Consider the following 27,154-nt stretch of genomic DNA (forward strand, 5'->3'; position numbering starts at 1 on the left):
TAGTAAATCTTCATTAGGATTAAAATATCATAAGATTGCATAAACACCGCTACAGCAACCATAAAGTTGCTTTAAAAGATGTTTTAGCTTTTTATGTTTTTCAACATTTCTCAATCCTTTCCCTATTTCTACAAATTTCACATCTTTGTCCATGGCATAGAATTTATCATTCCACTTTTTCAATTATTTTATCCCAAGTATTTTCCCATGTTGCTGTGTAGGCTGGCTGGTTATTTCTGTGCAGCCTTTTGTACTCAGCCATTTTCTCCATGTAAAGCATTTTGGTAGTTTAAATTATTTTTTAAAAATAGCCCTGCAGTTATAGCAAAGAGTGAAAGGAGTAAAAACACACACCAATACCTGCATATCTGTATATTGAGTTATTATACAACCATGAAAAACGAACTTTTTATAAAAGGAAATTCTTACTTCCATAAATACAGGCAGCCAAAAACAAAAATACAGCAATGACACCAAAGCAGTGTCATCAGTGGAAGCTCTTTTCTTGCCATTGGACTGTTCTGAACCTAAGACCAGCTTTCCCTTTGTTAAGGGCTAACTACCAAGTGTGTAAAGAGTGTCCTAATTATCCCAGCACCAAATGAAATTTCTTCCTGGACTTAGAAAGGGGCCACGTTGATTCAGTGTTTGGCGTGTGATGGGAATAGTACAGATAGTACAATGAGGGAGGACAGGTTAGGGCCTTATCCTGGCCGCTAGTTGCTTGCTATCCTGATGCTCATATTGGCCTTTGGTGTTGCCCTGTTCCCAGAGGTGAGCCCTAACAGACTGGCAACAGCATGGAACAAACTTTCTAATTCCAGGGAAGGCTAAAATCAGAATTTACCTTCAAAGAGACCTATTCCCTCAATCTTCTTTCAGAAATACAGCCAGGGTGCTTGCCCATGGTTGTACAGTAAGTTTGTGGCTTAGCCAGACATCAAAATATGTCACCTCAGTCTCTGTAGGACATGTCCAGCCATGACTTTCTGCAGGTCTGTTTATCTGTTTGCATCCACTGATTGTCTTACCACCTGAGTTACAAAATTAGTCACCTCTGAAGTGGGACAGGTACAAAGTAAAATGAAGAAAACAAGCAGGGTGCGAGGAACATGCTTGGGGAGTGCAATGCTGAAATGTCACCTGAAAAAGTAAAAAACAAAAAGAAATATTACCTGTTGCTTGGCTTCAGTGCTGGGATGTAATAAGCAGTGGTGGGGACTGTAACAAATGGAGAGCAGAAACAAATCCACACCTTTATAGTCAATTAATATTTGACAAAGGAGGCAAAAATATAAAATGGAATAAAGATAGTCTATTCAATAAATGTTGTTGGGAAAATTGGAGATAGACATGCAAAAGAAAATGGAACTAGACCATCTTCTTACATTATATCTACACTAATAAAAGAGAAATATGCAAATTGACTGTGACTTCACGACACCCACCAACTAATCAGGAGTAAGTATGCAAATCAACCCAACAAATATTGCGAGTTCATTTGCATACACAGGTGGCAGGGGTAGAATGCTTGCATTGTTACCATGGCGATGATGCAGGCATTCTGCACAGCACCAGCCATTATGGGCCTCTGGGCAACGTGGGAAGGCAGAAAGATGGCTCCGGCAGGAGCAAAGGTGGTGCCGTCAGCCAGGGGAAGGAAGGCCCGTTCTTGTACAAATCTTCATGCATCAGACCTCTAGTACAAGAACAAACTCAAAATGGATTAAAGACTTAAATGTTAGACTCAAAACCATAAAAATCTTAAAAGAAAACCTAGGCAGTAAAATCTCAGACATTTCCTATAGCAATATTTTTTCTGATATATCTCCTCAGGCAAGGGAAACAAAATAAAACATAAACAAATGGAACTACATCAAACTACAGTCTTACACAGTAAAGGAAACCATCAACAAAATGCAAAGACAAATCATGGAATGGGAAAACATACTTGCCAATGATACATCTGAGAAGAAGTTAATATTCAAAATGTATGAAGTACTTATAAAACTCAACACCAAAAAACAATCCAATTAAAAATGGGCAAAATATATGAATAAACACTTCTCCAAAGAGGACATATAGATGACCAATAGATATATAAAAAATTATTGTTGTTACTAACCATCAAAGAAATGCAAGTTAAAACTACAATACGATATCACCTCACACCTATCAGAATGGCTACCATTAATATCAATAAACAGCAAGTGTTGGCAAGGATGTGGAGAAAAGGGAACCTTTGCACTGTTTGTGGGAATGCAGATTGGTGCAGCCATTGTGGAAAGCAGTGTGGAGTTATCCCAAAAAATTAAAAATAGAACTGCCTTATGACCTAGTGATTTCTCTTCTGGAAATTTATCTGAAGAAACCCCAAATCACTAATTAGAAAGAATATATGTACCCTTGTTTTCATTGCAGTGTTATTTACATTAGCCTAGATTTGGAAGCAATCCAAGTGTCCTTTAGTAGATGAGTAGAAAAAAAAAAAGCCATGGTACATTTATACAATGAAATACTACCCTGCCATTAAAAGGAAGAAAGTTTTACCATTTGTGACAGCATGGATGGATCTAGAGAACATTATGCAAAGTAAAATAAGCCAGTCAGAGAAAGACAAGCATCATGTGATTTCACTCATGTGGAATTTAATGAACAAACTGAACAATTAAGCAAAATAGAGGCAGATTCATTCTATCTAATAAAAGAGAAACATGCAAATTGACTGTGCATCTACAACACCCACAAGCCACACCCACCAGCCAATCAGGAGAGAGAATGCAAATTAACCCAACCAAGATGGAGATTAATTTGCACAGCCAGGCATAGAGTAAAGACTGAAGATAGCATAGAAGGAAGTTAAGTGCTGCAGAAGCAAGTGGGGCAGTGGAGAAGGGAGGGAAGCAGGTGGGGTGGTAGAGATGGCCTCAAGAAGCCCTATTTCAGGAATCTTCCTGCAATGGGCCTCTAGTAGGTACATAGTAGGCAGACAGTTCTGGAGGGTCGGGAGGAGTGGAGAGATTGAGCAAAAAAGAAAAAAAGAGAGAACATGGACAATAGTGTGGTGATTATGGGGATACAGGGGTGTAGGTGGAAGTGCACAGAGAGCATAGAGGAGATAAATGGTGATGTAAAGCCAAAACCGGTTTGTCTCAGTGGATAGAGCATCGGTCTGCGGACTGAAAGGTCTCAGGTTCGATTCTGCTCAAGGTCATATACATTGGTTGCGGTCACATCCCTGATAGGGGGTGTGCAGGAGGCGGCTGATTGATGTCTCTCTCTCATTGATGTTTCTAGCTCTCTATCCCTCTCCCTTCCTCTTTGTAAAAAAATCAATAAAATATATATTTTTTAAAGGTGATGGAAAAAATAAAAATTTTTAAATAATGAAGTGTACAATTTAGTGGTTTTTAATATATTCATACAGATGTGCATCCACAATAAGTTGTAGAGTATTTTTATCACTTCAAAAAGAAATCTCATACATTATAACTATCACCTCTATTTGTATAAACACACACACACAAAGAAAAGGTATTAAACACTGTCAAATGCATTTCTGTATCTCTTAAGACAATTATGGAAGAAGAGAAACCAAGATGGCAGCACAGGTAAACACCTAAACTGCTACCTCACACAACAATTTCAAAACTACAACTAAAAGACAAAATGGACATCATCCAAAACCACAGGAAAGCTGGCTGAGTGGAGATTTTACAACTAGAAGGAGAGAAAAAAAACAACACAGAGACTCAGAGGAGCTGCAAAAGGCTGAGGTATGGAGACATGCATGCGGAGAGGATGGGCAGTTGAGTGCCTGACTGGCTTTCTCTAGCGAGAGGGATAGAAGCTTCCTACTGCACTGAACCCCAGTTCTGGGCAAGACCTTGGGGATCTAAACTTATATGGGTGGAATATGGACTGTCAGAAAAAGCAAAAAGCACATGGAAATTCAGGGTAGCCGCGAAAGTCAGAGGTCTGGAGCCGCGCATGTGAGTGTGCGCAGAGAGGACTGACTGTTGAGTGTGCCTCTGGCTTTCTCTAGCAGGACAGAGACGGAAGCTCCCGACTGCACTTAACCTCAGTTCTGGGCGAGAATCTGGGAATCCAGATTTATTGGGGGAGAAACTGGACTGTTTGGTAGCGGGTGAAACTTGAGGGCGGCTTTCTCTCAGAGGTGCTTGCAGCAGTTACTGAGGGACACTAAAACTTAGGGTTCTCATAGGGCAGGGCTGACAGGAAGCCAAGGTTGTCTGCTCAGCCCTGAGACTCTGCTCCATCCAAACTGAGCAGAGGCTTTTGCAGTTTTGCAAGTCTTGTCTCATAAAGCTGTCTCCAGCACAGAAGTTCTCCCATCTTAGACACAGCTAATTCTCACAGTCAATTGACCTGGAGGTCAATTCCTCCCAGTGATACCAACTACAACAAGGCTGTACACACAGTCCACAAAGGGGTGCACCAAGAGTGTCCACTGCAGGTAACTGGGGAGGCTGAGCCACTGGGCCATTTAGGACACCTAGCACACAAAGCTATTCTAACAACTCAGGGAAGCAGCCAAAATCAGAGACAAAAAACAAATCACAAATGAAAGAAATAGAGGAAAGCAAATGACTGGATATAGAGTTCAAAACCACAGTTATAAAGTTTTTCAAGAATTTTCTAGAAAAGGCTGATAAATTTAGCGAGACCCTCAAGGATATGAAAAAGAACCAACTAGAAATTAAACATACACTGACTGAAATAAAAAATATTATACAGAGACATAACAGCATACTAGAGGAATGCAAGAATCAAGTCAAAGATTTGAAATACAAAGAAGCAAGAAACACTGAACCGGAAGAGCAAAAAGAAAAAAAAATCCAAAAATATGAAGATAATGTAAGGAGCCTCTAGGACAACTTCAAGTGTTCCAACATCTAAATTATGGGGGTGCCAGAAGAAGAGAGAGAGCAAGATACTGAAAATCTATTTGAAGAAATAATGACAGAAAACTTCCCTCTCCTGGTGGAAAAAATAGACTTACAATTCCAGGGAGCACACAGAACCTCAAACAAAAGGAATCCAAAGAGGACCACATCAAGACACATCATAATTAAAATTCCAAGGGAAAAAGACAAAAAGAAAATCTTAAAAGCAGTAAGAAAAAACAACAACAGTTTATTACCTACAAGGGAGCACCTATGCAACTGTCAGCTGGTTTCTCAACAGAAACTATGCAGGCCAGCCAAAACTGATTTGGCTCAGTGGATAGAGCGTCGGTCTGCGGACTGAAAGGTCCCAGGTTTGATTCCAGTCAAGGGCATGTACATTGGTTGCGGGCACATCCCCGGCAAGGGGGTGTGCAGGAGGCAGCTGGTTGATGTTTCTCTCTCATCAATGTTTCTAGCTCTCTATCCCTTTCCCTTCCTCTCTGTAGAAAATCAGTAAAATATATTTAAAAAGAAAGAAAAGAAAAGAAACTATGCAGGCCAGACGGGAGTGGCAAGAAATAGTCAAAGTGATGAATAGCAAGAACCTACAACCAAGATTACTCTACCCGGCAAAGCTATCATTCAGAATTGAAGGTCAGATAAAGAGCTTTACAGATAAGAAAAAGCTAAAGGAGTTCATCACCACCAAATCAGTATTATATGAAATGTTGAAAGGTATTCTCTAAAAAGAGGAAGAAGAAAAAGGTAAAGATAAAAATTATGAACATCAAATATATATCAACAAGTGAATCTAAAAATCAAGTGAATTAAAACTCTGAGGAACAGAATAAACTGGTGAATATAATTGAATCAGGGGCGTAGGAAGGGAGTGAATTTACAAATCTCAGTAGGAAAAAGGTGTGGGGGCTGCGGGAAGAGACTGGACAAAAATCATACACCTATGAATGAGGACAGTGGTGGGGAGGTAAGGGCAAAGGGTGGGGTGGGAAACGGGTGGAAGGGAGCTTTTGGGGGGAAAAGAGAAACTATTGTAATCTGAACAATAAAGATTTATTAAATTTAAAAATATATAATTGGTTTTTATTTTGTTAATATATCTTACATTAATTGACTTTTAGATGTTAAACCAACCTTGCATTCCTAGGATAACTACTACTTGGTCATTATATATAGTTCTTTTTACATGTAACTGGATTCAATTAGCTAATATTTTGTTGAAAACTTTATGTTCTTATTCATAAAAGATACTGGTTTGGGATAGGTTTTTTTTCTGTGACTGTCTGGTTTGAGTATAAGGGTAATATCAGTGTCTTGGGATGACTTAGAAGTGTTCTCTCGTATAATTTTTGAAAGACTTTATTTAGAATTGGTAACTGTTACTCTTAAATATTTTTAGAATTAACCAGTGAAGCCACCTTGACATGGGCTTTTCTTTTGGGTAGTTTCTTGATTACTAATTTAATCTTTTCACTGGTATAGGTCTATTCAGATTATGTTTCTTATTGTTGGTTTTGCTAGCATGTGTTTTTCTAAGTGTTTTGTTTCTTTCGGATTTTTTTTGTTATATTGTTTTTCAAATATCTTCTACATTCCTCCAGTGGTCAGTCTTGGTGGTCTTTAGCTGCCATGGAGAGGTCTTGTTCACAGTGAGGACACATGTTATACATTCTTATTCTCAGATTCATGATTACAGAAGACAGGACCATTGCTGTAAATCAGAGCAAGGAAACTGTCTCTCAGTACCTGGGCACAAATGTGTGGTTTTAGAGGAAGCTCAGGGTTGCTGGAAGCCTGAGTTCATATCTGAAACTTTCCCCTAGTATTTTTATTCCCTTTATAAAATAAAGAGTAGTTCCCCAGGCCATTCCTCCTGCCACATAAATGAGTATTCACTGTCAAATCCTTCACATTAAAAGGAAAACCTCAAATTATAAATAATTCCAACTGCTTGAAATATGCCTGGTTTGCTTTATTTCTGGAGATTAAAAGTAGTTCTTCCATTTTTAAGAAGAGGAGGTTTCAAGTTGAGGAAAATGTTGCACCCCACATTTTGCATAAGCCCTGAGGCCAGAGGGACCTTTCCTCCTGTTACCAGAGAATCAAATTTCCCTTTCACTGTGGGAGTGAGGTTCTTGCAATATCTCCAGAAAATGAATTTTCTACGACTTGCATGGGAAGATTAGATGAGGAAGGCTTTATTTGCGTGAAGCTACATTTCTTGGCTTCCAAAGTCCCCTGCCCCTTAAGGCAGTTCTGGGAAAGGGGCAGCTAGGGTTCCAACAGAGCCAGAAAAAGGCCGGTGTCCAGAGTTTCCATTCCATGTTGCAGCTAGGTGTAGTTCAGTATCCAAGCTCTTTGTCCATGTTGAGCCCAACATGACCATGTGCTATGTGTGTAGGAGCCTCCTGCAATGGGTGTCCCAGGAACCCATGTCCCCACAAAAAGGGGTGGGGGGAGAGAGAGAAGGGAACATCCTTTGTTTGGAAGTTTACATATTTAAGTTTTGCACACTTGCAGTGGCCATGACTGTTCTGGCCACTAACTTGCTTCCAGGTGTGATTGACAGGCTGACTTTCCCACATCACTCAGACCTTACCAGGCATGTTCCAAAGTGCCTTGTCTAATCCCATTCCCTATTCATCAGTGGGGAACAGACTTGGAGAATGTTAAGTACAGTTTTCCGGCAAAGCTTATACTCTTTGGCTTTCCCTTTACTCCTCTCCTCTTAAATAATGACCAGGTTATTACAACAGTATCACTCATAGAACAAGAGCTTTAGGAGTCCATGTTGGACAAGATAACCTCTGTTGACAGTAAGCACCTGCTCCTGGAGGCATTCAAACAGAAGCTGTGACATTTGTGTGGAAGACTCCAGATGAGATTCCAGCATCAGAGTGAGATCCCCCAGAAGGCCTGGGTCCCCATTCAATCCTATGGTGCTGCAGTTCTAAGGTTGTCCTGCAGTCCTTCAGCAGCACTGGAGGATTCTCAGTATGACAAGTACTGATGTCCCTATTTTACAGATGCACAGTGCTCCAGCCTCTCTCCAGGGTGTGCGTGGGCCTCTGCCATGTGTCTCATCCTTGTCATGGCTCTTCTGAGTGGGACAGCGTGCCCATTGCAGGCATGACTCTGGCAAGTCTAGCACTATAGGACTGCAGGCAGCATTATGTACAGGCCCCACAAATATTGCTTTTGCTCATCTTAGACCTGTGCAGAGACCATTGCAACTCTAGGTACAAATTGTGTTCTGGTTTCCTTCACCTCTTATATGATCTGCAGAGAAATTTTTCATGGAGTCTTGACAATCTGACAGGCCCTAGCAGCTTCTCTCAAATGGTTATTTCTAAAGGATGTCTGTACATCTCTGTCATTTTCCAGCTGTTAATAGGATTCTCATTTCACTTAATCAGAGAGACAAGAAAACCACAGTAGTTCTTCAGTTAGTAATAGAAAGTTTCTTTCTTCCCCTATTGACACCATTTGGGACTCAAGAATGGCTCCTGGATGTGCTTATCTTCTGAGTATCTGTGCCCACAGTGCTGCAAGGGCTGTTCAGGGCTGTGCTCCATTCTGCTCACACAACCCTCAAAACTCTCTGCAGGGTATCTTTATTTTCCTTTTGGCTGGCTAGCATATTGGAGTGATTTGCCTGATTTAAACGTAAGTTTTCTTTCTTCTCAACAATTCTTTACATTTCAAGATAAGCCCTCTGAGCAAAGCCCATGGATTAATAAGAGCAGGAAAAGGATCCTCCTGTGGGCTGAACACTTCATACCTTCTGTAATGCAGCTATTCAGCAAATATTGGGGACTCTCGTGTGCCCGTCTTTGGTCGGGACTGGGGACCCCAAGTGAACAAGTCAGATGGTAGCACAGTTCCAAGGAGTTGTGATGACATCTCCACCTCCTTAGTCCTGTGACTCACAGGCCATTATGGTGATATTGTACATCCATACTTGAAATCAGGTTGGTAGTAGGTGGTAGCTTCAGCGCTTGGACTGTGGTATGTCCTGCTTTTCTCCTGAGGATGTTCTGTGATAGGTGCCCATTCCCAGCCCTGGCTGGAGTCCCTGATTGAAGTTTCATTCAGCATCCAAGCTGGGACATTCTCAGTGCTTGTTATACTCGTGTCTCAGTTGTCAGCATGAGCCTCACGGGCATCTGCTCAGGAGCATGGACCCCAGCACTCTTGTGTGGCACTGCCTGGTCCTCCACATGACAGATAGGCATGCTATAGGAAATGGGAGCTGTTGACCTTTGTGATATTCAGAAATGTTTGTAGGGTCCTTGCTCTTCTGTAAATGCCTTTGCAAGGACAAGTCTGAAGCATGATGGTGCTGAGGAAAGCATGGAGCTGAGATGCTGTGAGCAGGAGCTTGGAGCCTATTGGGCAGACATGGACATCACAGCTTCAGCCACGTATGAACTAAGCTGCCTCTGGGTCCACTTACAATGTCTAATGAGCAATAATGCACTTATTCTCTGAAGACTTTCTCCTCAGCTTAGTATTTGCTGAAGTTCTCAACATTTAAATATTAGAATTCATTCTGGGCATGGGTTTTCAACACTTCTTCTTCCTCACATACCTTGTTTTATGTTGATCAACAAGCAAGGGGGCAATGAAGAAAATAAACCTTTTGATCATGTTGCTGGTCCAATTTGCTACTATTTTGTTGAGGATTTTAGCATCTGTGTTCATCAGGGCTATTAGCCCATAATTTTCTTTCATTGTAGTATCTTTATCTTGTTTTGGAATTAAGTCAATTCTGGCTTCATTAAAAGGGCTTAAAGTATTCCTTCCTCTTGAATTTTTGTCAATAGTTTGAGAAGGATGGGTGTTAGTTCTTTTTTGAATGTTTGGCAAAATTCACCTGTAAATTCATCTGGTCTAGAACTTTTGTTTGCTGGGAATTTTTTAAATTGATGCTTCAATTTCATCAGTTGTTATTGGCCTACTGAGGTTTTCTGATTCTGCCTGATTGAGTTTTGGAAGATTGTATTTTTCTAGGAATTTGTCCATTTCACCCAGGTGGTCCAGTTTGTTGGTATACAGTTGTTCATAGTATTTGCTTACAATTCTTTGTATTTCTGTGGTATCCATGGTTAAATTGATGCTTTCATTTTGAATTTTATTTTTTTGCATCCTCTCTCTTAGTTTCTTAATGAGTCTGGCTAGGGGTTCTTTAATCTTGTTTATCTTTTCAAAATACCAGCTCTTAGAATTATTAATCTTTTGTACTGGTTTTTGTTGTTAGTTTGTTTTAGTCTCTATATCATTTATTTCCACTCTGATCTTCATTATTTCCTTTATTCTACTTTCTGTGGGTTTTTCTTGCTGTTTTCTTTCTATTTCATTTAGTTGTAGGGCTAGGTAGTTTATTAGTCCTTTTCTTGTTTCTTGAGGTAGGCCTATAGTGCTATGAACTTCCCTTTCGGGATTGCTTTTGCCCTGTCCCATAGGTTTTGGGTGATTGTGTGTTCATTTTCATTTGTTTCTAGGAAGTCTTTAATTTCTTTCTTGATCTCATTGTTGACCCATTCATTGTTTAAAACATGCTATCTAGCCTCCATGTATCTCCATGAGATTTTTGTTGTTGTAGTTGATTTCTAACTTTATGCCATTGTGACCTCAGAAAATGCTTAGTATTATATCAATCTTCTTGAATTTGTATAGACTTGTTTTGTGCCCTAACATGGGGTTATTTTTGAGAATGTTCCATGTTCACTTGAGAAGACTGTATATTCTGTTGTGTTGAGGTGAAATGTTCTGTAAATATCTGTTAGATCTATCTGATCTAGTGTGTCATTTAAGGCCTGTTTTCTTGTTAATTTTTGGTCTGGATTATCTATCCAGTGATGTCAGTGGGGTATTAAAGTCCTTCACTATGACTGTATTGCTGTAAATCTCTTTCTTCAAGTCCTTCAAGAGTTTTTAACGTACTTGGGTGCTCCTATGTTGGATGCATATATGTTGACAAAGGCTATATTATTGAGTCATTACCTTTAGTATAGTGTAGTGGCCTACTTTTTCTCTTGGTATGGCCTTTGTTTAGAAGTCTATTTTGTCTGATATGAGTATTGCTACTCTAGCTTCCCCCCCCCCCTTTCTATTTGCATGGAATATATTTTTCCATCACTTCACTCTCAATCTGTGTGTATCTTTTGTTCTGAGGTTGTTCTTGTAGACAGCATATATATGGGTCATGTTGACTTATCCATTCAGTCACCCTATGTCTTTTGATTGGAGCATTTAGTCTATTTGCATTTAAGTTTATTTATTATTGGTAGGTAATTATTTATTGTTGTTTTTATTTTCTTTATGCCTGTGATCTCCTCTCTTTTTCTTCTCCTTAAAGCAGTTTCTCTCTTTAAAAGTTAATCTTTATTGTTGAGATTATTACAGATGTCCCTCTTTTTCCCTCTCATAGCTCCCCTCCACCTGGTTCCCATCCCAATCCAAGCCCTTGCCTCCCTATTGTCTGTGACCATAGGTAATGCATACATGCATATAAGATCTTTGTCTAATCTCTTCTCACATGCTCTCACACCTGCTTCCCTCTGAGAATTGTCAGTCTGTTCCATTTCCATGCCCCTGATTCTATTCCATTCACCAGTTTATTCTGTTCATCAAATTTTTTTTATTCATTTGATTTTTAAATTCACTTGTTGATAGATATGTATTTGTTTTCATTTTGTTGTTCATTTTTTTATCTTTACCTTTTTATTCTTCTTCTTCCTCTTCTTCTTCCTCTTCTTCTTAAAGAATACCCTTCAGCATTTCATATAATACTGGTTTGGTGGTGATGAACTCCTTTAGCTTTTTCTTGTCTGTGAAGCTCTTTATCTGATCTTCAATTCTCAATGATAACTTTGCTGGGTAGAATATTCTTGGTTGTATGTTCTTGCTATTCATCACTTTGAATATTTCTTGCCACTTCCATCTGGCTTGCATAGTTTCTGTTGGAAATCAGCTGACAGTCAAATGGATGTCCCTTGTAGGTAACTAACTGTTTTTCTCTTGCTGCTTTTAAGATTCTCCGTCTTTTTCTCTTGGCATTTTAATTATGATGTGTCTTTGTGTGGTCCTCTTTGATTCCTCTTGTTTGGTGTTCTCTGCACTTCCTGGACTTGTAAGTCTGTTTCTTTCACCAGGTAGGGAAAGTTTTCTGTCGTTATTTCTTCAAATAGGCTTTCAGTATTTCTTCAAATAGGCTTTCAGTATCTCCCTTCTCCTGTCACCCCCATAATTCAGATGTTGGTTTGCTTGAAGTTGTCCCAGAGGCTCCTTGCACTATCTTCATATTTTTGGATTCTTTTTGCTTTTTGCTTTTTGCTTTTCTGGTTGGGTGTTTTTTGCTTCCTCATATTTCAAATCATTGATTTGATTCTCATAATCCTCTAATCTCCTATTGAATCCCTGTATATTTCAGTCAGTGTATGCTTAATTTCTGACTGATCTCCCCCCCCCCATTTTTTTATTTTTTATTTTATTTATTTATTTATTTATTTATTTATTTATTTATTTATTTATTTTGCATTCTCACTAGGATCCTTGAAAGTCTCACTAAGTTCCTCAGAGGTTTCTAGAAGCTTCTTGAGTAACCTTATAAACTGTCATTTTGAACTCTATATCCAGTAGTTTGCTTTCTTCCATTTCTTTCATTTGTGACATGTTTCTTTGTCTCGTCATTTTTGGCTGCTTCCCTGTATTTGTTTCTGTGTAATTGGTATTAATAGCTGCTAAGTCTCCTTGAGTTGATAGAGTGGCCTTGTATAGTAGGTGTCCTATAGGGCCCAATGGCTCAGCCTCCCCAATCACCTGAGGTTATCACTCTTGGTGCATGCCTTGGTGGGCTGTGTGTAGTTTTGTTGTAGTTGAGCCTTGATTGCTGTTGGTATCACTGGGAGGAATTTATCTCCAGGCCACTTGGCTTTGAGGACCAACCTTGTCTACAATGGAAGAGCTGCTGTGCAGGAGACACCCTTATGGGGCAGGACTTGCTTCAGTGGGACTTTGGTGTTCACTGAATCTGCCCCTTGAGTGTGTCACTTATGGATGAGTTGTGATCTGGTACGGTCTCACACTGACCACTGGTATACTGGCTCTTGGGTCTTCAGGGGGGGTGCAAAGTCAGCCACTGCCTGGAGCTACAGAGAGATCTGTAGATTCCTCCTCTTTAGTTTGGAAGTGCCCAGATGAGGCTGAGCTGTGAAGAAAGGCAGGCTGGTGCTGGTGCCATTTTGGGGCCTTTTATTGATATGTTGGCAGCTTCCTAACCCAGCTGCAGCTCATTTAACAGTTTTTGCCTGTTCATATGCAAAAGCCACTGCCCACAGCTTGGGTAGGGTTGTAAATTGGGTGGGGTGGGGTTTCAAGGAATCACCAGGGTGGAGCAAACAGAAATGGCTGTCAATCAGCCATGCACTGAGGAGGTCTCAGCACGGGAACAATGACTGTTGCAAGCACCTCCATCTTGAAGAAAACTGCATCAGCATTCCTGTCCAGATGCCAGACAGTCCATTTTCTCCCTGTATGTGTCTAGGTCTCCCAGAGCCTTGCCCGGCACTGGAACTCAGAGGAAATGAGAACTTATAAATTCAGTTCATGGTGCCACTCTTTTAAGAAGAGCACCTGGGTCTTCAACAATCTGTGTGTCACTCAGCCCCAATCCACACTGGTTTTTACAGTCCATAGTTCTCATGGCCCATAGGGACTTCTTTTCCCAGCTCTGGGACCCTGGGCTGGGGGCTGGTGTTGGACTTGGAGCCCTTGGTCCTCCAGGCAGCTTCCGAAGATTCGATCTCTCTACCAATTAAAAAAGTGGCACATGTGGGTGCTGGTCTATCCCGTTCTGCACCTCTATACCTCATATCAGTCTCAATGTGCTTTCTTTCTCTAGTTGTAGTACTTCCACTCAGCCAGCTTTCCTGTGGTTCTGGGTGATACTGTGTTTCCCCAAAAATAAGACATCCTCCGAAAATAAGACCTAGTGCATGGAAAAATAAGACATCCCCTGAAAATAAGATCTAGCACATCTTTGGGAGCAAAAATTAATATAAGACACTGTCTTATTTTCGGGGAAACAGGGTACCGTATTTTCTGGCATATAAGACGACTAGGCTTATAAGATGACCCCCTAATTTTACAGTTAAAACATAGGTTTAGGCCTATATTCGCTATATAAGACTACCCCCCCACTTGTGAGGCAACACCAGTTCTTTTTTTAATTAAATTTTTAATGAATGACATTTTTTGAACATACCGTAATATACCATACATTGATAAATGGAAGGTCTCTTCACAAATGGCAATGCCATGAACTTGACCGAGAAATCCTTTAGCAGCATATCCAGACGTTTTTCGGGATATACTCGGCATATAAGACGACCCCCCCCAACCCCCGGTTTTTCGGTTGACTTTTTTTCGTTTCAAAGTCGTCTTATACGCCGGAAAATACGATAGTTGTTTTGTCTTTTAGTTGTAATTTTTATGTGGTTTTGGGAGGCAGCGAGTATAGGTGTTTACCTATGTCGCCATTTTGGTTTCCCCCCTTAATGCAATGCCTTTAACATTTCTTGCATTGCTGATTTGGTGGTAATTTACTCCTTTAGCCATGTTTTGTCTGGAAAGCTTTTTATTTCACCTTCAATTTTGAATGATAACCTAGCTGGATACAGTAGTTTTGGATTTAGGTCCTTACTTTTCTTTACTTTGAGTACTTCATATTTCATGCCACTCCCTTCTGGCCTGAAGTGTTTCTCTTAAGAAGTAAATTGATATTCTAATGGGTATTCCTTTGTATGTAATTTTTCTCTTTCTTTCTTGCTACCTTTAAGATTCTTTCTTGGTCTTTAACATTTGCCATTTCAATTGTGATGTGTCTAAGTATGTGTCTCTTTGGGTTCATGTTGTCCCAGAGCTCCCTTAAGCTATCTTCCTTCTTTCTAAATCTTTTTTCTATTTGCTGCTCTTATTGGGTATTTATTTCTACTTTGTCTTCCAGATCGCTGATTCAATCCTCTGCTTCAGCCACTTTTAATCCCTTCTAGTGTGTTCTTAGTGTCAGATATTTCATTCTTCATTCCTGTCTTGTTCAGCATGAAAATGGAATTCTATTTCCCTTTTCATGCTGTTGAAATATACACTAAGTTTTCCTTAAGCATATTTTTAAAAATACATTTTGTTGATTTTTTACAGAGAGGAAGGGAGGAGGATAGAGAGTTAGAAACATTGATGAAAGAGAACCATCCATTGATCAGCTGCCTCCTGCACATCCCCAGTAGGTACATGCCCTTGACCAGAACTGAACCTGAGACCCTACAGTCTGCAGGCTGACGCTCTATCCACTCAGCCAAACTGGTTAGGGCCTAAAGCATATTTTTTAAAAAATATTTTTATTGATTTCAGAGAAGAAGGGAAAGAGAGAGAGGATAGAAACATCAATGATGAGAGAAAAATTATTGATTGGTTTCATCCTGCATGCCCCACATTAGGGATTGAGCCCATAACCATATGTGCCCTGACTGGGAATCGAACTGTGACCTCCTGGTTCCTAGGTCAATGATCAACCACTGAGCCATGCTGGTCTTAAGCATATTTATAACCATTGCTTTGAACTCTATGTCTGATAGGTTGTTTGCCTCTATCTCATTTAGATCTTTTTCTGGATATTCCTTTTCTCCCATTTGAGAGTTCTTTGTCTCCCCATTTACCTGTCTGCTTGTATTTGCTTCGATATATGAGATAGAATTGCTATGCCTCCCTCCCAGTCTTTGTGGAATGGCCTTATATAGAAAGTGTCTTTAGGAATCCAGTTGCGTAGTCTCTTTGTTCACCTGAGCTGGATACTCTAGGAATGATTCTTATGTGTGTTCTTTGTGCTCTCCTGTTATAATTGGGACTTGATTGTTGATGTCCCATTTGTGGGAGGGATCTCTCCTCTGATTTGATGCCAGTGAGCTTCATCCTCAATATCGTTGTATCAGCTGTTATACAGGTGCTTTGGGTCTGCTCTTTGTGTGGCTCACTGGATTTTGCTCTGATGTTGTTGAATCTGGTCCCTGATGTGTCTACCCTGTGCCTCATGATAGCTGCTCAAGTGAATGTGAGTCACTGTCCCTTTCTGGTCCTAGGCAAGGTGATTGAGGTCCGAGAAGTTGAATCCTCTTGTACTCCAGTGGCCAGGGATTTCTTAGCCCAGAGGCTGGATCTGTCTTGAGTCTCACACTGTATTGACCCTGTTTTGAGCTGCACTTTCTTCTCCCATGGAGCTGGTCCTGCAGGTGTCAGCTGCAGCGTTTGGGGTCCCAATGGATTTTGCCTCACTGAGTAGTATGCGTGGTGATGTGGTGGGGACCCAAACTGCTGTTTTTGACTAATTAGATCAGGTATCAGCTCTGGAAGTGGCAGAGTGATGTGGTTGGAGCCCTACATTTGGAGCTTAGGCACCTGGATTCCCTCACCAGTGCTACCCATACAGGGCTGTGCTCTCATCCTGTGTGAGCCTGTTTCCCCATGTGTACATTGAAGGTGTTGGACTAGAAACAACTCTTCCCAACCCTAGTTGGGTTTGCAGACACCGCCCCCTCCCCCCGAATTCCCAAGTCTTCAAGATAAAAGTAAAACTAAGCAAGCAGGTTGGAGCATCCAGTTTCTTTGTGGTAACTGAGTGGCTCAGCTAGCTATGCCCATGGAACTTGATCTAATGAAGACAAGTTTGTTGGGTGATAGTATGTACTAGATGTTAGGCTCAGTCCTGAGGATACAGTAGGGGATAAGACAGCCTGGAACAGGGTGACACAAATAAGGGTCTATACCAAGACTGAATTACAGAAGGTATAACTGCACTGGAAATGAGCAGAGGTGACAGGAACTTGGCCAGTCTGGGGTCAGTGAGGACTTTCCTGAAACGATACTTAAATAGGGACTTGAAACATAAGTGTGGCCAGCAGGTGAAGCTGTGAAAGAAGAATCCCAAATCTTTATTTAGGAAAGACAGTGCAGACCTGAGATCAGCAGGCAGGTGCCGGTCAGTTCTGAGGCACAGAAAGAACAGTGTGGCTACAGTGTGATTGTGCTGGGGGACTGTGGTTTTCAGTGAAATTAGAGTCATGGGTAGGGGCCAGATTGTGTCAGGTTCTTAAAGGATGTGCTAAGAATTTGGACTCACTCTTTGGGTTTTAACTTAGATGTGAGATAATCATATTTGGTTGTCTCCTTAGGGTCTGAAACCTTTCTTCCCCCACAGGTTTTTGAGTGGGAAGGGCAACATTTGAGTTAGGATTTTCTCTGTTAATTACTTCCAATCCTGTCCCAGAGGTCTCTGTGAGTTGGTGTTCCATGGGGATAGCCTGCTGCTGTGAAAAGCTATAACTGAGCCCACCTCTGACCCTACAGGTATACCCTTTGTTCCCGGGCATGTCAACCATCATGATCCACGACTTGTGCCTCACCTTCCCAGCCCCAGCGAAGGCTGATGTTTATGTCTCAGACATTCAGGAGCTGTACGTCCGAGTGGTAGACAAGGTCAGTGTCAGCTTTCTGATATGCCCCTTCTCTACTGATTCACAGAAACCAGGAAGATGCTGTGGCCATGGGAGATATTTTTCTCATGTTCTTTACTTTTTCTACTGGTTTCTGTGTCCTTCCTGAGTTGCTATGAATTTGTACTGCTGTCTCTCATTTCTGCTATTCTGTGTACATAGTGCAGAATAAGCTCTGAGGTTGTACTTCTTAGGCCCAGTTGACAGCAATAAAGCTTGGCTGCAAATCCCCCTTGAACTTGTCTCCACATCAGCCTTGATCAGGGATTCCTGTCTTCCAGCTGGCGCAGGTCACTAGCCAGCTGGGTACACACCTTGTGGAACATGAAATTTTCTCCCCACTATGTGGCTTTTGGATTCTCAGGAATTTCATTGACAATTGAATAAAGCTTACTAATGCAAAGTCTTTGAATAGTAAATACATAATAAATCTAGGCTTTTCTTTAATGTAAATAGGAAATGTTTATACTTCAAATACCTAAAGTAGCTAGATTTATAGAGAGTTACTGTTGGTACCTATTTTTCTGAGTGGAGAGAATGGTTAATTAAAAGGGAAGTGTTTGAGCAGCTTAGACAACTTAAAAAGCCAATGTTCTTTTCCACAGCCTCAAATATTCCTCCTGTGGTCACATTGTCACTAGTGATTTGCTGACCAGATTTCACTTAGCATTTCTGACTCCCATTTCCTAAAGTTCTTACTGTGTGTATTATATGCTGCCAGGAGTGAGATATTCAGTCATTGTGCACTTATTGAACTCCTACTGTACATCGGCTGCCATTCTAAGCTGCGCCTTATCTAATTTGATGGTTAATTCTTTAAGAGTTGGGAGTATAATTTTTGCATCTAAGTATCTCCAAGGCTCCTTGTATACAGCAATTATTCCATTGATTTTCATTTGTTGATTGGCCAATAGTCTGTAGGTCAATCCAGGTGACCTGTCCCTAATTTCCAGGTCTGTGGGTTTGACGTTTCTCAGAAGGTTGTAGGTTGCTATAAGTGTGGAGTTGGTCATTTCAAGCCCCCAGAATCTGTCCCTTGTGATACAGGTGGAGATTGGGAAGACAGTCAAGGCATATGTCCGTGTGCTGGACTTGCACAAGAAGCCTTTCCTGGCCAAATACTTTGCCTTCATGGACCTGAAGCTCCAAGCGGCCTCTCAGATCGTCACATTGGTGTGAGTTCCCCAGGGGTCAGGACAAAGCAACTCAGGGACGGTGCTGACAGGTCTGTCTGGGGGAGAAGTAACAGCCCTTCCCTCTGTTCCAGCTCCCTTGATGAGGCCCTTGACAACTACACTGCCACATTCCACATCCATGGTGTGGCCATTGGCCAGACAAGTCTCACTGCAGTTGTGACTGATAAAACTGGACAGAGAATCAACTCAGCCCCACAGCAGATTGAGGTAAAGTTACTCCTCCTCATGCCACATGGGGTCAGCCCCGCCCCTAGTGGGCACATGGGTAGAGAGGGGAGGCCAGCCTTTTTGTGATAGGCCATTTTAGAATCTGTGCCCTACAGTGTGCCTTGATTACCAGCCTCAGGGTGCTGAGGGCAGCTCCAGAGGAAGGGCTTAGCTACTTTAATCTCTCTCTGGGGCATGGGGACATTGATGTGGCTCAGAGAAAGAAAGCATCTTACTACCCAGCAGGGTAATGGCAGGGCACTCTAAGCTGCTATAGTGCCAGGCAGAAGCTGCTCCTCTTGGCAGTCAGTCTGAATGTTAGACGGGACCCTTAGAAGGGGCAAGCTTTTGGGATGGGAGCACCTGGAGCAAGCAACTACTGGATAGGGAAGCTCTGAGGTCCCCCCAGCATCATCTCAGCAAGTGACTTGGGCTGTCATATGGTATTAGCTTTTGACCGGACCCCCACAGTCACCAGGGACCTAGGCAGCCATGACCAAGAAGTCCTGTCCAACTTTATTCTTCAACAGCAGCACTAGACTTTTTGGCTACTGCTGGCATTTTCCAAGGGTCTCAGCCACACATGGGCTTATGCACTGTTTGTTAATCAGTCTGTGTCTGATGCTGGTGGATGTGGACTGTGCCTCCACATGGAAGTGCACCTTTCTCCTGGTGGAATGGATTTCATTTCTGCCTATGAATAGCTCAGCCCTGAGTCTACTCCTCACACACAAAGCAGCCTCTCAGCCGATTGGCTTTTTTACTCACCTCTTGCCAGGTGGGGGTTGAGGAACAAGAGGAAGATGTGGGGCTTTGCCTTGCTACAGAGATTGGGCATCCTCTTCACTACTCCTCGGGCCCACCTTCTAAGAAGTTTTGAGGGCATTGAAGTAGAGGTAATTTGCCAGTAGGTAGAAATTTTGAGAAATTTGGGGAAGTCAAATTTCCAAAGATGAATTGGGGAAATCTGAAAGGCAGTGGTTTGAAACTGAATCTCCCAGGTCACAAGACCCACCTGATCCTACAAGTCTGGGCTGGAAAATGCATCTCTAATCCCAGGAGACCTTCACAAGCAGTAGGACATGCCCCCAAACACAGAGTCTTGGGCCTGTGGGTGGGATGAGAGCCTATGGGAGCTACTCAGGCTCCCCCAGAGTTGTCACAGGACTCCAAGGCTCTCACTGGTATCCCTTCACAGAGGAGTGATGTTCATGCATCATGTTCCCTTCTCCCTGAAAATGGTAAGAGTGAATTATGCCGAACAGCATGAGCTTGGAATGCAATGGTCCCCACTTTCTCTTTTGTCTCCCCACCCAGGTCTTTCCCCCATTTAGGCTCATACCCAGGAAGATGACGCTGATTATTGGGGCTATGATGCAGGTACGAGCCAAAGGCCACATCCTTGTGCCACCCACATCCACGGCCAGGTACCAACAGGCAGTAGCCGCACACCCTGCCCTGGCTCCAGGTGTGCTGAGATGGAATGCTCTGGGATGTTAGCACTCTCATCTCTGAAGACAAGGCATGGCTGCTAGGAGCATAGGGGTTGACGGCACTGCTGTTTCTCCCCACTCCAGATCACCTCTGAGGGAGGCCCCCAGCCTCAATCCAACATCCTCTTCTCCATCAGCAACGAGAGCCTGGCAGTGGTGAACTGTGCTGGGCTGGTGCAGGGACTCACCGTTGGCAACGGCACCGTGTCCGGGATCGTCCAAGCCGTGGATGCTGAGACCGGAAAGCTCGTCATTGTGTCTCAGGTGACAGGCCTGGGCTCCATCAGAGATGGGTGCTTTCTGAGTCCACTCTCGTGATGGGGCTTACTGCACCCTAGCAGCTGCAGGGTGGTCATCTGTGAAGGGGAGACAGCCCTGTTCATTGGGTTTGGGCTCTGTTTCCAAGGGCCATCCCTCTCTGAGGATCTTGCTTCTGCCTTCTGAGGCTACAATCCCTGTCTGTCACCTGAGTCAGCCCTGCCAACTTGGGGCACCTGGATTCTTCTCCAGACTGAATTCCTAACTTCTTTTTAAGGGACAGAGTCTCTAGCCCCTGCCCTGGGGATGGTGCCAGCTATGGAGACAGACTCTTCCCAGAGCACTGTACACCCCTACTTTAGCCCTCAGCACCCTCGCAGTTGTGCCCCTCTCCCTGTTTCTAGGACTAAGGAATCTGCTAGAGACCCCGGTTTCTATGCAGCAGTTCTAGGGCTGACCTGGGCCTGCCGACAGCAGGGGTCTCAGTCTCTTCGTTCTTTCAATTCAAGCAGGGCTGGGATGTTCCGAGGGAATAGAAGGGGTACTGTTGGCTCTGTCACATGTTGTGGATTACAGTGTGGGTTTGCACAGATTTGCACAGGCTTGGCTTAAAAGCATAAATAATTGGACACCAACAGTATTTTGGGCCTGGATTTGTATTTCCAGGAGAAACAAAACTGGAATCATCTGCTAATATCTTTGGCTCCACTAGAGGTTGTCTTTCAAGCCTCTTTGCTGAGTGGGGGACATTTCCTGGTTGCTTTTCTGGGTCAACATGATGCTGGAAAGCCTAGCTAGGGAAGGTCTCTCCTTGGGAGAGCCCCACTGCTCCATGTCAGTGGGGCTGACTCCAAACACATGAAAGTTGATGTCCCCAAATGTGATGATTTCCCTTCTTTCCAGGGGGGTGGGTACCTCTTTGGGCCTCTGGAAAGGAGATGGGAGATCATTTCCACCTCCTGAGAAGGGCTCAGATCTCTTGGACTCTCCCTAATACCTTGGCCTGCAGTGACCTACAGAGCATCTCAGGGGAGGCTGCCTCATGCTGATGTCTGTGATGGAAATCTGGGCTTGAGGAGAGCTTTTTGTTTTGTGTAATGTTTCAAAACCCAGTCATCCTGTTCCTTGTCTGAGCCACCTACAAAGCTAAGAGAAGAAAGGAGCTGGGGCACATGCTGCCCGGGGAGGGAGGCTGATGCGCCCTCCTCCCCTCAGACTGACTCTGAGCCGACATTGAGTTCACTGATTTACTCCTTTCTCCAGAAGTTTCAGTGTCTTCCATAAACCCCAGTTAAACTTTGTAGTCCTTTTGAATTGTGGAGGTGGACACTGGTTCTGCCAATCAATTTGCTAAATATCAGAAAGTGTTGGGAATATAAGTCTATCTTGTGCACTTCGTGGTTCAGATAGATGTCTTTGGAGAATAGATTTAGGAACAAGGAGGCTCTGCCCTTGTTTTCTCTATTTATTTATTTATTTATTTATTTATTTTTAATATATTTTATTGATTTTTTACAGAGAGGAAGGGAGAGAGAGAGAGAGCCAGAAACGTTGATGAGAGAAAAACATCGACCAGCCACCTCCTGCACACCCCCCTCGGGGGATGTGCCCGCAACCAATGTGCATGCCCTTGACCAGAATCGAACCCGGGACCTTTCAGTCCTCAGACCAATGCTCTACCACTGAGCCAAACCGGTTTTGGCCCTTGTCTTCTCTCTTTAGGGAGTATTGTAGCCATAGAAACTGGCTTACTTTTTCCCTCTTGGGGCTCCAGGTGGCAGAAATGGCAGCTGACTGGAAATTTGGCCAAAGGGACACATAGCCATTTTCCTCCTGGCTATCTCAGCTCATTGTGGTCTAACCTTTCTGGGCCACCCCTCTTTTTTTGTCTCTCATCTGGCAGGTTGGGGGTGAGGGGCTGCTGGGAGAAGGCCCTAATGCCCCTTAACAGAGGGAGAAGCTATACGAGCCCAGGCAGGTGTGAGCTCAGCCTGAGGTCCATGTGTGTGTCCCTGAAGGGATTGTGATTCTGGTCAGAAGCTTCCAGTTCTCTCTATCCAAGAATCAGCACCTAAGGTTAAGGGGTGGACGAAGACTGGCAGGAGACCAATTAATGAGAAAGATAAAGGAAAGGAAGAGAATAAGGGCTTATTAGGACCTACTATGTGCCAGGCATTAGCCCAGATCACAAGATACAGGAGATGGGCTCAGTATGAGGGCTTAAGGGTCTTATTAGCAATACTCACCATGGGTCAGCAGTACTATGAAGAAGCCAATAAAGTTTGGCCAGGTTTATAGGAGAATAAAGTTCAGAATGAAGGAGGGTGTAAAATCTGCTCTTATCAGACTCTGCCTGGCTCTTTCATTTATCCATCTGCTGTGCTCAGTCAGAGAGAGCAACAGGCTGGATTTGGAGTTGAGAGTTGGGAGGGTCTGGAGACCTGTACTGTGAGGGCTTCCCAACCTAGAGAAGAACAGACCTCAGTCACTGCCCCCAAGTCTCTGCAGTGCTGACCTGGAGCACCTGGATCCGACAGATCTGTAGGCTCAGAGAGCCAGGCTAGGACCCGGCTCTCCCCCAGGGAGTGGGAGAGGCAGTGACCAGGTCCATGTGAGGTGAGCCACCTACAAAGCTAAGTCACCTCTGGAAGAGAAGTATTGAGCTAGACATCCTGTGGATGCCTTCTAAGCGGGCTTCAGTGGAAGCCTCCTACCTTAGAGGGGTCCCTTCCCAAAACCACTGTTGCTAGCACAGTCATATCCTCAGCCCACCTGAGCTCCAAAACTCTTTCTCCAGGATCTCGTGGAGGTGGAGGTGCAGCTCCTGCAGGCAGTGAGGATCCGAGCCCCCATCACTCGGATGAGGACAGGGACCCAGGTAAGGTGGCCCCTCTCCAGCCCCTCCCCTCTGTGCTGTCTGAGCAGCCTCTGGAAGGTTTGGGACTCTGAGTTCTGGTTCAGGATGAGGTTAGGGGAGCCACTGCTAGGAGCAGGGGCCCTACAAGATGAAGAGAGGAGAGCACAGGCAAGGACTCCAGACAGGGTGTACTGGCTGCTGGGGACTTCAGGTCCTGAGAGGTCTAGGGGTCATTTCAGACATGAAGTCTCTCAGCCAAGGTGAAATACAGCCCACAGCTCAAAAAGGATGGGGAGGGGGGTGCTTTTCTGTCACACCTTCCTAATTGGTACAACCCCCATCTCTGGTGATGGCAGAGTCGACACAGTTCATGTTGCACAAAGGAGACACCAGTGTCTCTTGGCAATAGAAAGGCAGATGGGGCAGTGCCCAGGGATTCCAGGGGTGCTCCTGGAAGTGGGACTCTGCTGGTCACAGGCCTGGTATTTCCCCACAGATGCCTGTTTACATCACTGGAATCACCAACAGCCAGAACCCTTTTTCCTTTGGCAATGCTGTGCCAGGCCTAACCTTCCATTGGTCGGTCACCAAGAGGGACATCCTGGACATCCGGGGGCGACACCATGAGGTAAGCACCTGCCCAGAGCCTCTGTTCCATCCAAGGCCAGAATTTGGGCACAGAGGGTTCTTCCCAGCTCTGAACACAAGGTCTGCACCTTCATACGAGGCCAGCCCTAGGCCTTTTCTCTCTGTCTTGAGGCTCTTCGAGACACCTCCCAACACTCACCACTCTCTCTTCCCCATGTATGTTCTCAACTCTCATTCCTTATTTGGGAATATGGTCTCCTAGCAATCCTCCTCATAGTGCTCAAGGACTGTGCGCAACCCTTTTCATTTGAGGCTCATTTTTGTTAACTACTATAGAGGAGTTTATGGCTAACCTACTACAGATGGCAACAAAAATTACAGCCTTGTGGGGGAGCAAAAAAAAAAGTCCTAGAATGTCATAGGGTTGCTAAGCTGTACCTTCTACCCATTTTCTGAGATGATGCTAGAAGCCCTGGGGTTTTCTCCTGGTCTATCCGAAAGACTCTCCATGGGGGGACCTCTGCCTTCCTCAGATCTAAGAGCTGGCAAGTGTTGGAAATAACTTACTTAAACCTCTCTTGTGTTAACGGGAACTCATACTTGGGAAGGGACTCACCTAGGGTTGCCCAGTGAGCCAGTGGGGAGAAGGAACTGGGTGCCAGGCCTGGTGACTCCAGGCTGCCATCCCAGTTAGGCCGTGGGTGTACAGGACCCGAGTGGGAAGTGGTTCTGGGATAGTCCTTCTTGCCTTATCCATGAATAGTGAGGGAAGGGTTTGTGAAGGAGAGGAGCCAGGCCCAGGGATGGAGTTTCCTAGAAGCTTCCAAAAGCTCATCAAGTATAGGGCGATGCCTTCCCCAGGCCACCCAGTAGGCCAGGGTCCTGTCCACAGTGCCAGCACTTCCCCAGGCAGTTTCCATGGTACATGAGCCATGACTTCTTCACAGACATCATAACAGAGGGCTCTGCGGGAAAACACTGTTAAGCCTAGAGACCCTCTAGGTGATTCATAACCACCTCTACAAACTAAAGGCTCTGAGAAGTCCTGCGTGCAAATGCTGGCTGAGGTGGGTTGACCCAGCTTTTTCTGCATTCACCTATGAATGAACACGGAAACTCAGTATGGGGCGCTCTGCTCATCCTAGGTGACTGCATTCTGCACACTTGGGGTCAGCAGGTCTGACCAGGGCAAGAAGGCAGCAGCCTTTGAGAACAGTCTGGGGCTTCTGTCTGGCTTTGCCCTTTGGGGATGCTGGGGTTCTGGGGCTCTCCCTGAAAACATATTTGGTATCTGTCCCAGGCATCACTCCAGCTCCCATCGCAATACAACTTTGCCATGACTGTGCACGGCCGGGTAAGAGGCCGGACCGGGCTGAGGGTGGTGGTCAAGGCTCTGGACCCCACAGCTGGGCAGCTGCACGGCCTCGCCAAAGAACTCTCTGATGAGATCCAAATCCAGGTAAAAGCCAGGTGGGCAGGAAGCACATGTGAGAGGGAGAGTAAGTGCCATCCCAGTGCCCTTGTCTTCAGGGGCCACAAAGGTACATATCTGCCCTTCCACTGCCACAGGCAGGCCCTGCCCTGAGCAGTTCTCAGTCTGCTGGGGTCGGGGTCAGGGTGTATGGCATACTCTGGGAGCCCAGAGATGTGGCTGCCTGAGAGTTTAACAGAGGAAGGGCATTTCAGGGAGGGAGGAGTTGGCTGGTGGGCCAGGTGATGGAATGGCATGGCCAAAGACCTGGGGGTCTGAAATAGCTTGATGTGTTCCCAAATTAAAAAGTCATGAAGACTTTCATGGGAGGAAAAGGCTGGAAAATAGTCTCCAGTCGGGCGTTAACATAATTATTTTACAAATGCACTTAGAGGACCTGACCGCTAGACATGTTTCCCAGAACTCCCGTAGCCTGAGGGCAAGAGCTGCCTTGCCAGTGAGCCTAGGGCCTCACGGGGGTGGGGAGGTAGCGGTGAGGGTGAGTGTCCCTTCAAGCTCCAGTAAGTGGGTGGTGGGCCCTGGGGGTTGCCTGGGAGATGGTGTGGCCCATCACTTCACAGATGAGCCCCCACTTCAGAGGGAGGTGATCTGCTCACAGCCCTCGAGGGTACACAACCTATTCAGGAGCCAGACCAGCAGCCCTCCTCCCACCCAGTCTCAGCCTCCGCATCTCTCCAACCCACTCTTCTGCCTCCTTTGCCCTTATGGGCCCCTCTGTCAAACTGGAGAGTTGATACTCTGAAGAGCATTTTTAGCTTTAAGGACCCTCTTCTGCTGATCTGGGGTTCAGCTACTCCTAAATGACAAAGAAAAACTAAAAGCACCCCCTAACTATTATGGGTTCAAACCCCCTCTTCAAGGAGAAAAGAACCATCTCTAACCCAGGCACATATCCCAGTAGGGGTGAAGAAGTAGTTTTTCAAAGAAGGAAATGCTTGTTTGCCAGCTCGTCTCAACTTGGCTCACATGAGCATTGTACACAGATACCAGTACACGTATGTGCACAGACACGGACAACAGATAAGATTTATGTGCACAGAAACACAGATACATGCAGATACATAAACACATGAGTACATGTTCTTCTTAGTTAAAATAGAATGAAGTTCTAGCACCTGTCATGGGATTAAAGACGGGCATTGCAGCTTCCAGTTTTTCTCTGCCTTGGTTTCCCCCATTGACAGCGGATTGAGTTTTGAGTGCAGCAGAAACTTAGAGAAGCTGGATCCAGCCCACAGATGTGTTTTATTTGGCTCACTTAGTGCTTTGAAACAATTTTTTCTTTGTTGCCAACATTTAAAAATAGGAAGATTTTGTATAAAAATCCAATATGCAGCTCATCCTGAAGACATGCATTTGCCATATGGCAAAATCAGCAGGAGGTGAGAAGCATCCTCCCTTTAACAGCACTGTGCTCTCCAGTTTGCCACAGGCCCTACCACTCGCTGTTGTATCCTTGACAGTGAGGTTGAGTCAGTGCCATTAGCCATGTTCCCTTTTGCACATATATCCTGGTACACCCTCCCCCCTCAACCATACCCCCGGGAACTGAGGTTGAGCATGCCCCTGGCTCTGTAAAGCAGCTCC

The 27,154-nt window shown here is 44.1% G+C and overlaps 1 protein-coding gene and 1 long non-coding RNA gene across 3 annotated transcripts in view; one reads left to right on the forward strand and one right to left on the reverse strand.

The window, feature by feature from the left end:
- The window catches only part of NUP210 (nucleoporin 210), a 138,594-nt gene that overhangs the window by 92,782 nt on the left and 18,658 nt on the right, over window positions 1-27,154 (forward strand). For both annotated transcript variants that reach the window (XM_036445567.2, XM_036445568.2), the window contains exons 21-28: window positions 17,331-17,459; window positions 18,524-18,651; window positions 18,744-18,879; window positions 20,197-20,259; window positions 20,457-20,636; window positions 23,428-23,508; window positions 23,984-24,115; window positions 25,376-25,534. In XM_036445567.2, coding sequence (XP_036301460.1) covers window positions 17,331-17,459; window positions 18,524-18,651; window positions 18,744-18,879; window positions 20,197-20,259; window positions 20,457-20,636; window positions 23,428-23,508; window positions 23,984-24,115; window positions 25,376-25,534 — 1,008 coding nt within the window. The remainder of the gene's footprint in view (window positions 1-17,330; window positions 17,460-18,523; window positions 18,652-18,743; window positions 18,880-20,196; window positions 20,260-20,456; window positions 20,637-23,427; window positions 23,509-23,983; window positions 24,116-25,375; window positions 25,535-27,154) is intronic.
- Window positions 4,239-26,315, reverse strand: LOC123652662. The gene is made up of 3 exons (XR_006742116.1): window positions 26,305-26,315; window positions 17,373-17,374; window positions 4,239-4,403 (listed from the first exon to the last, which is right to left on the reverse strand). It is a non-coding gene; the product is annotated as an uncharacterized LOC123652662 (long non-coding RNA).

The sequence above is a fragment of the Pipistrellus kuhlii genome, unplaced genomic scaffold (genome assembly GCF_014108245.1).
Source record: "Pipistrellus kuhlii isolate mPipKuh1 unplaced genomic scaffold, mPipKuh1.p scaffold_m20_p_2, whole genome shotgun sequence".
Taxonomy (NCBI): Eukaryota; Metazoa; Chordata; class Mammalia; order Chiroptera; family Vespertilionidae; genus Pipistrellus; species Pipistrellus kuhlii.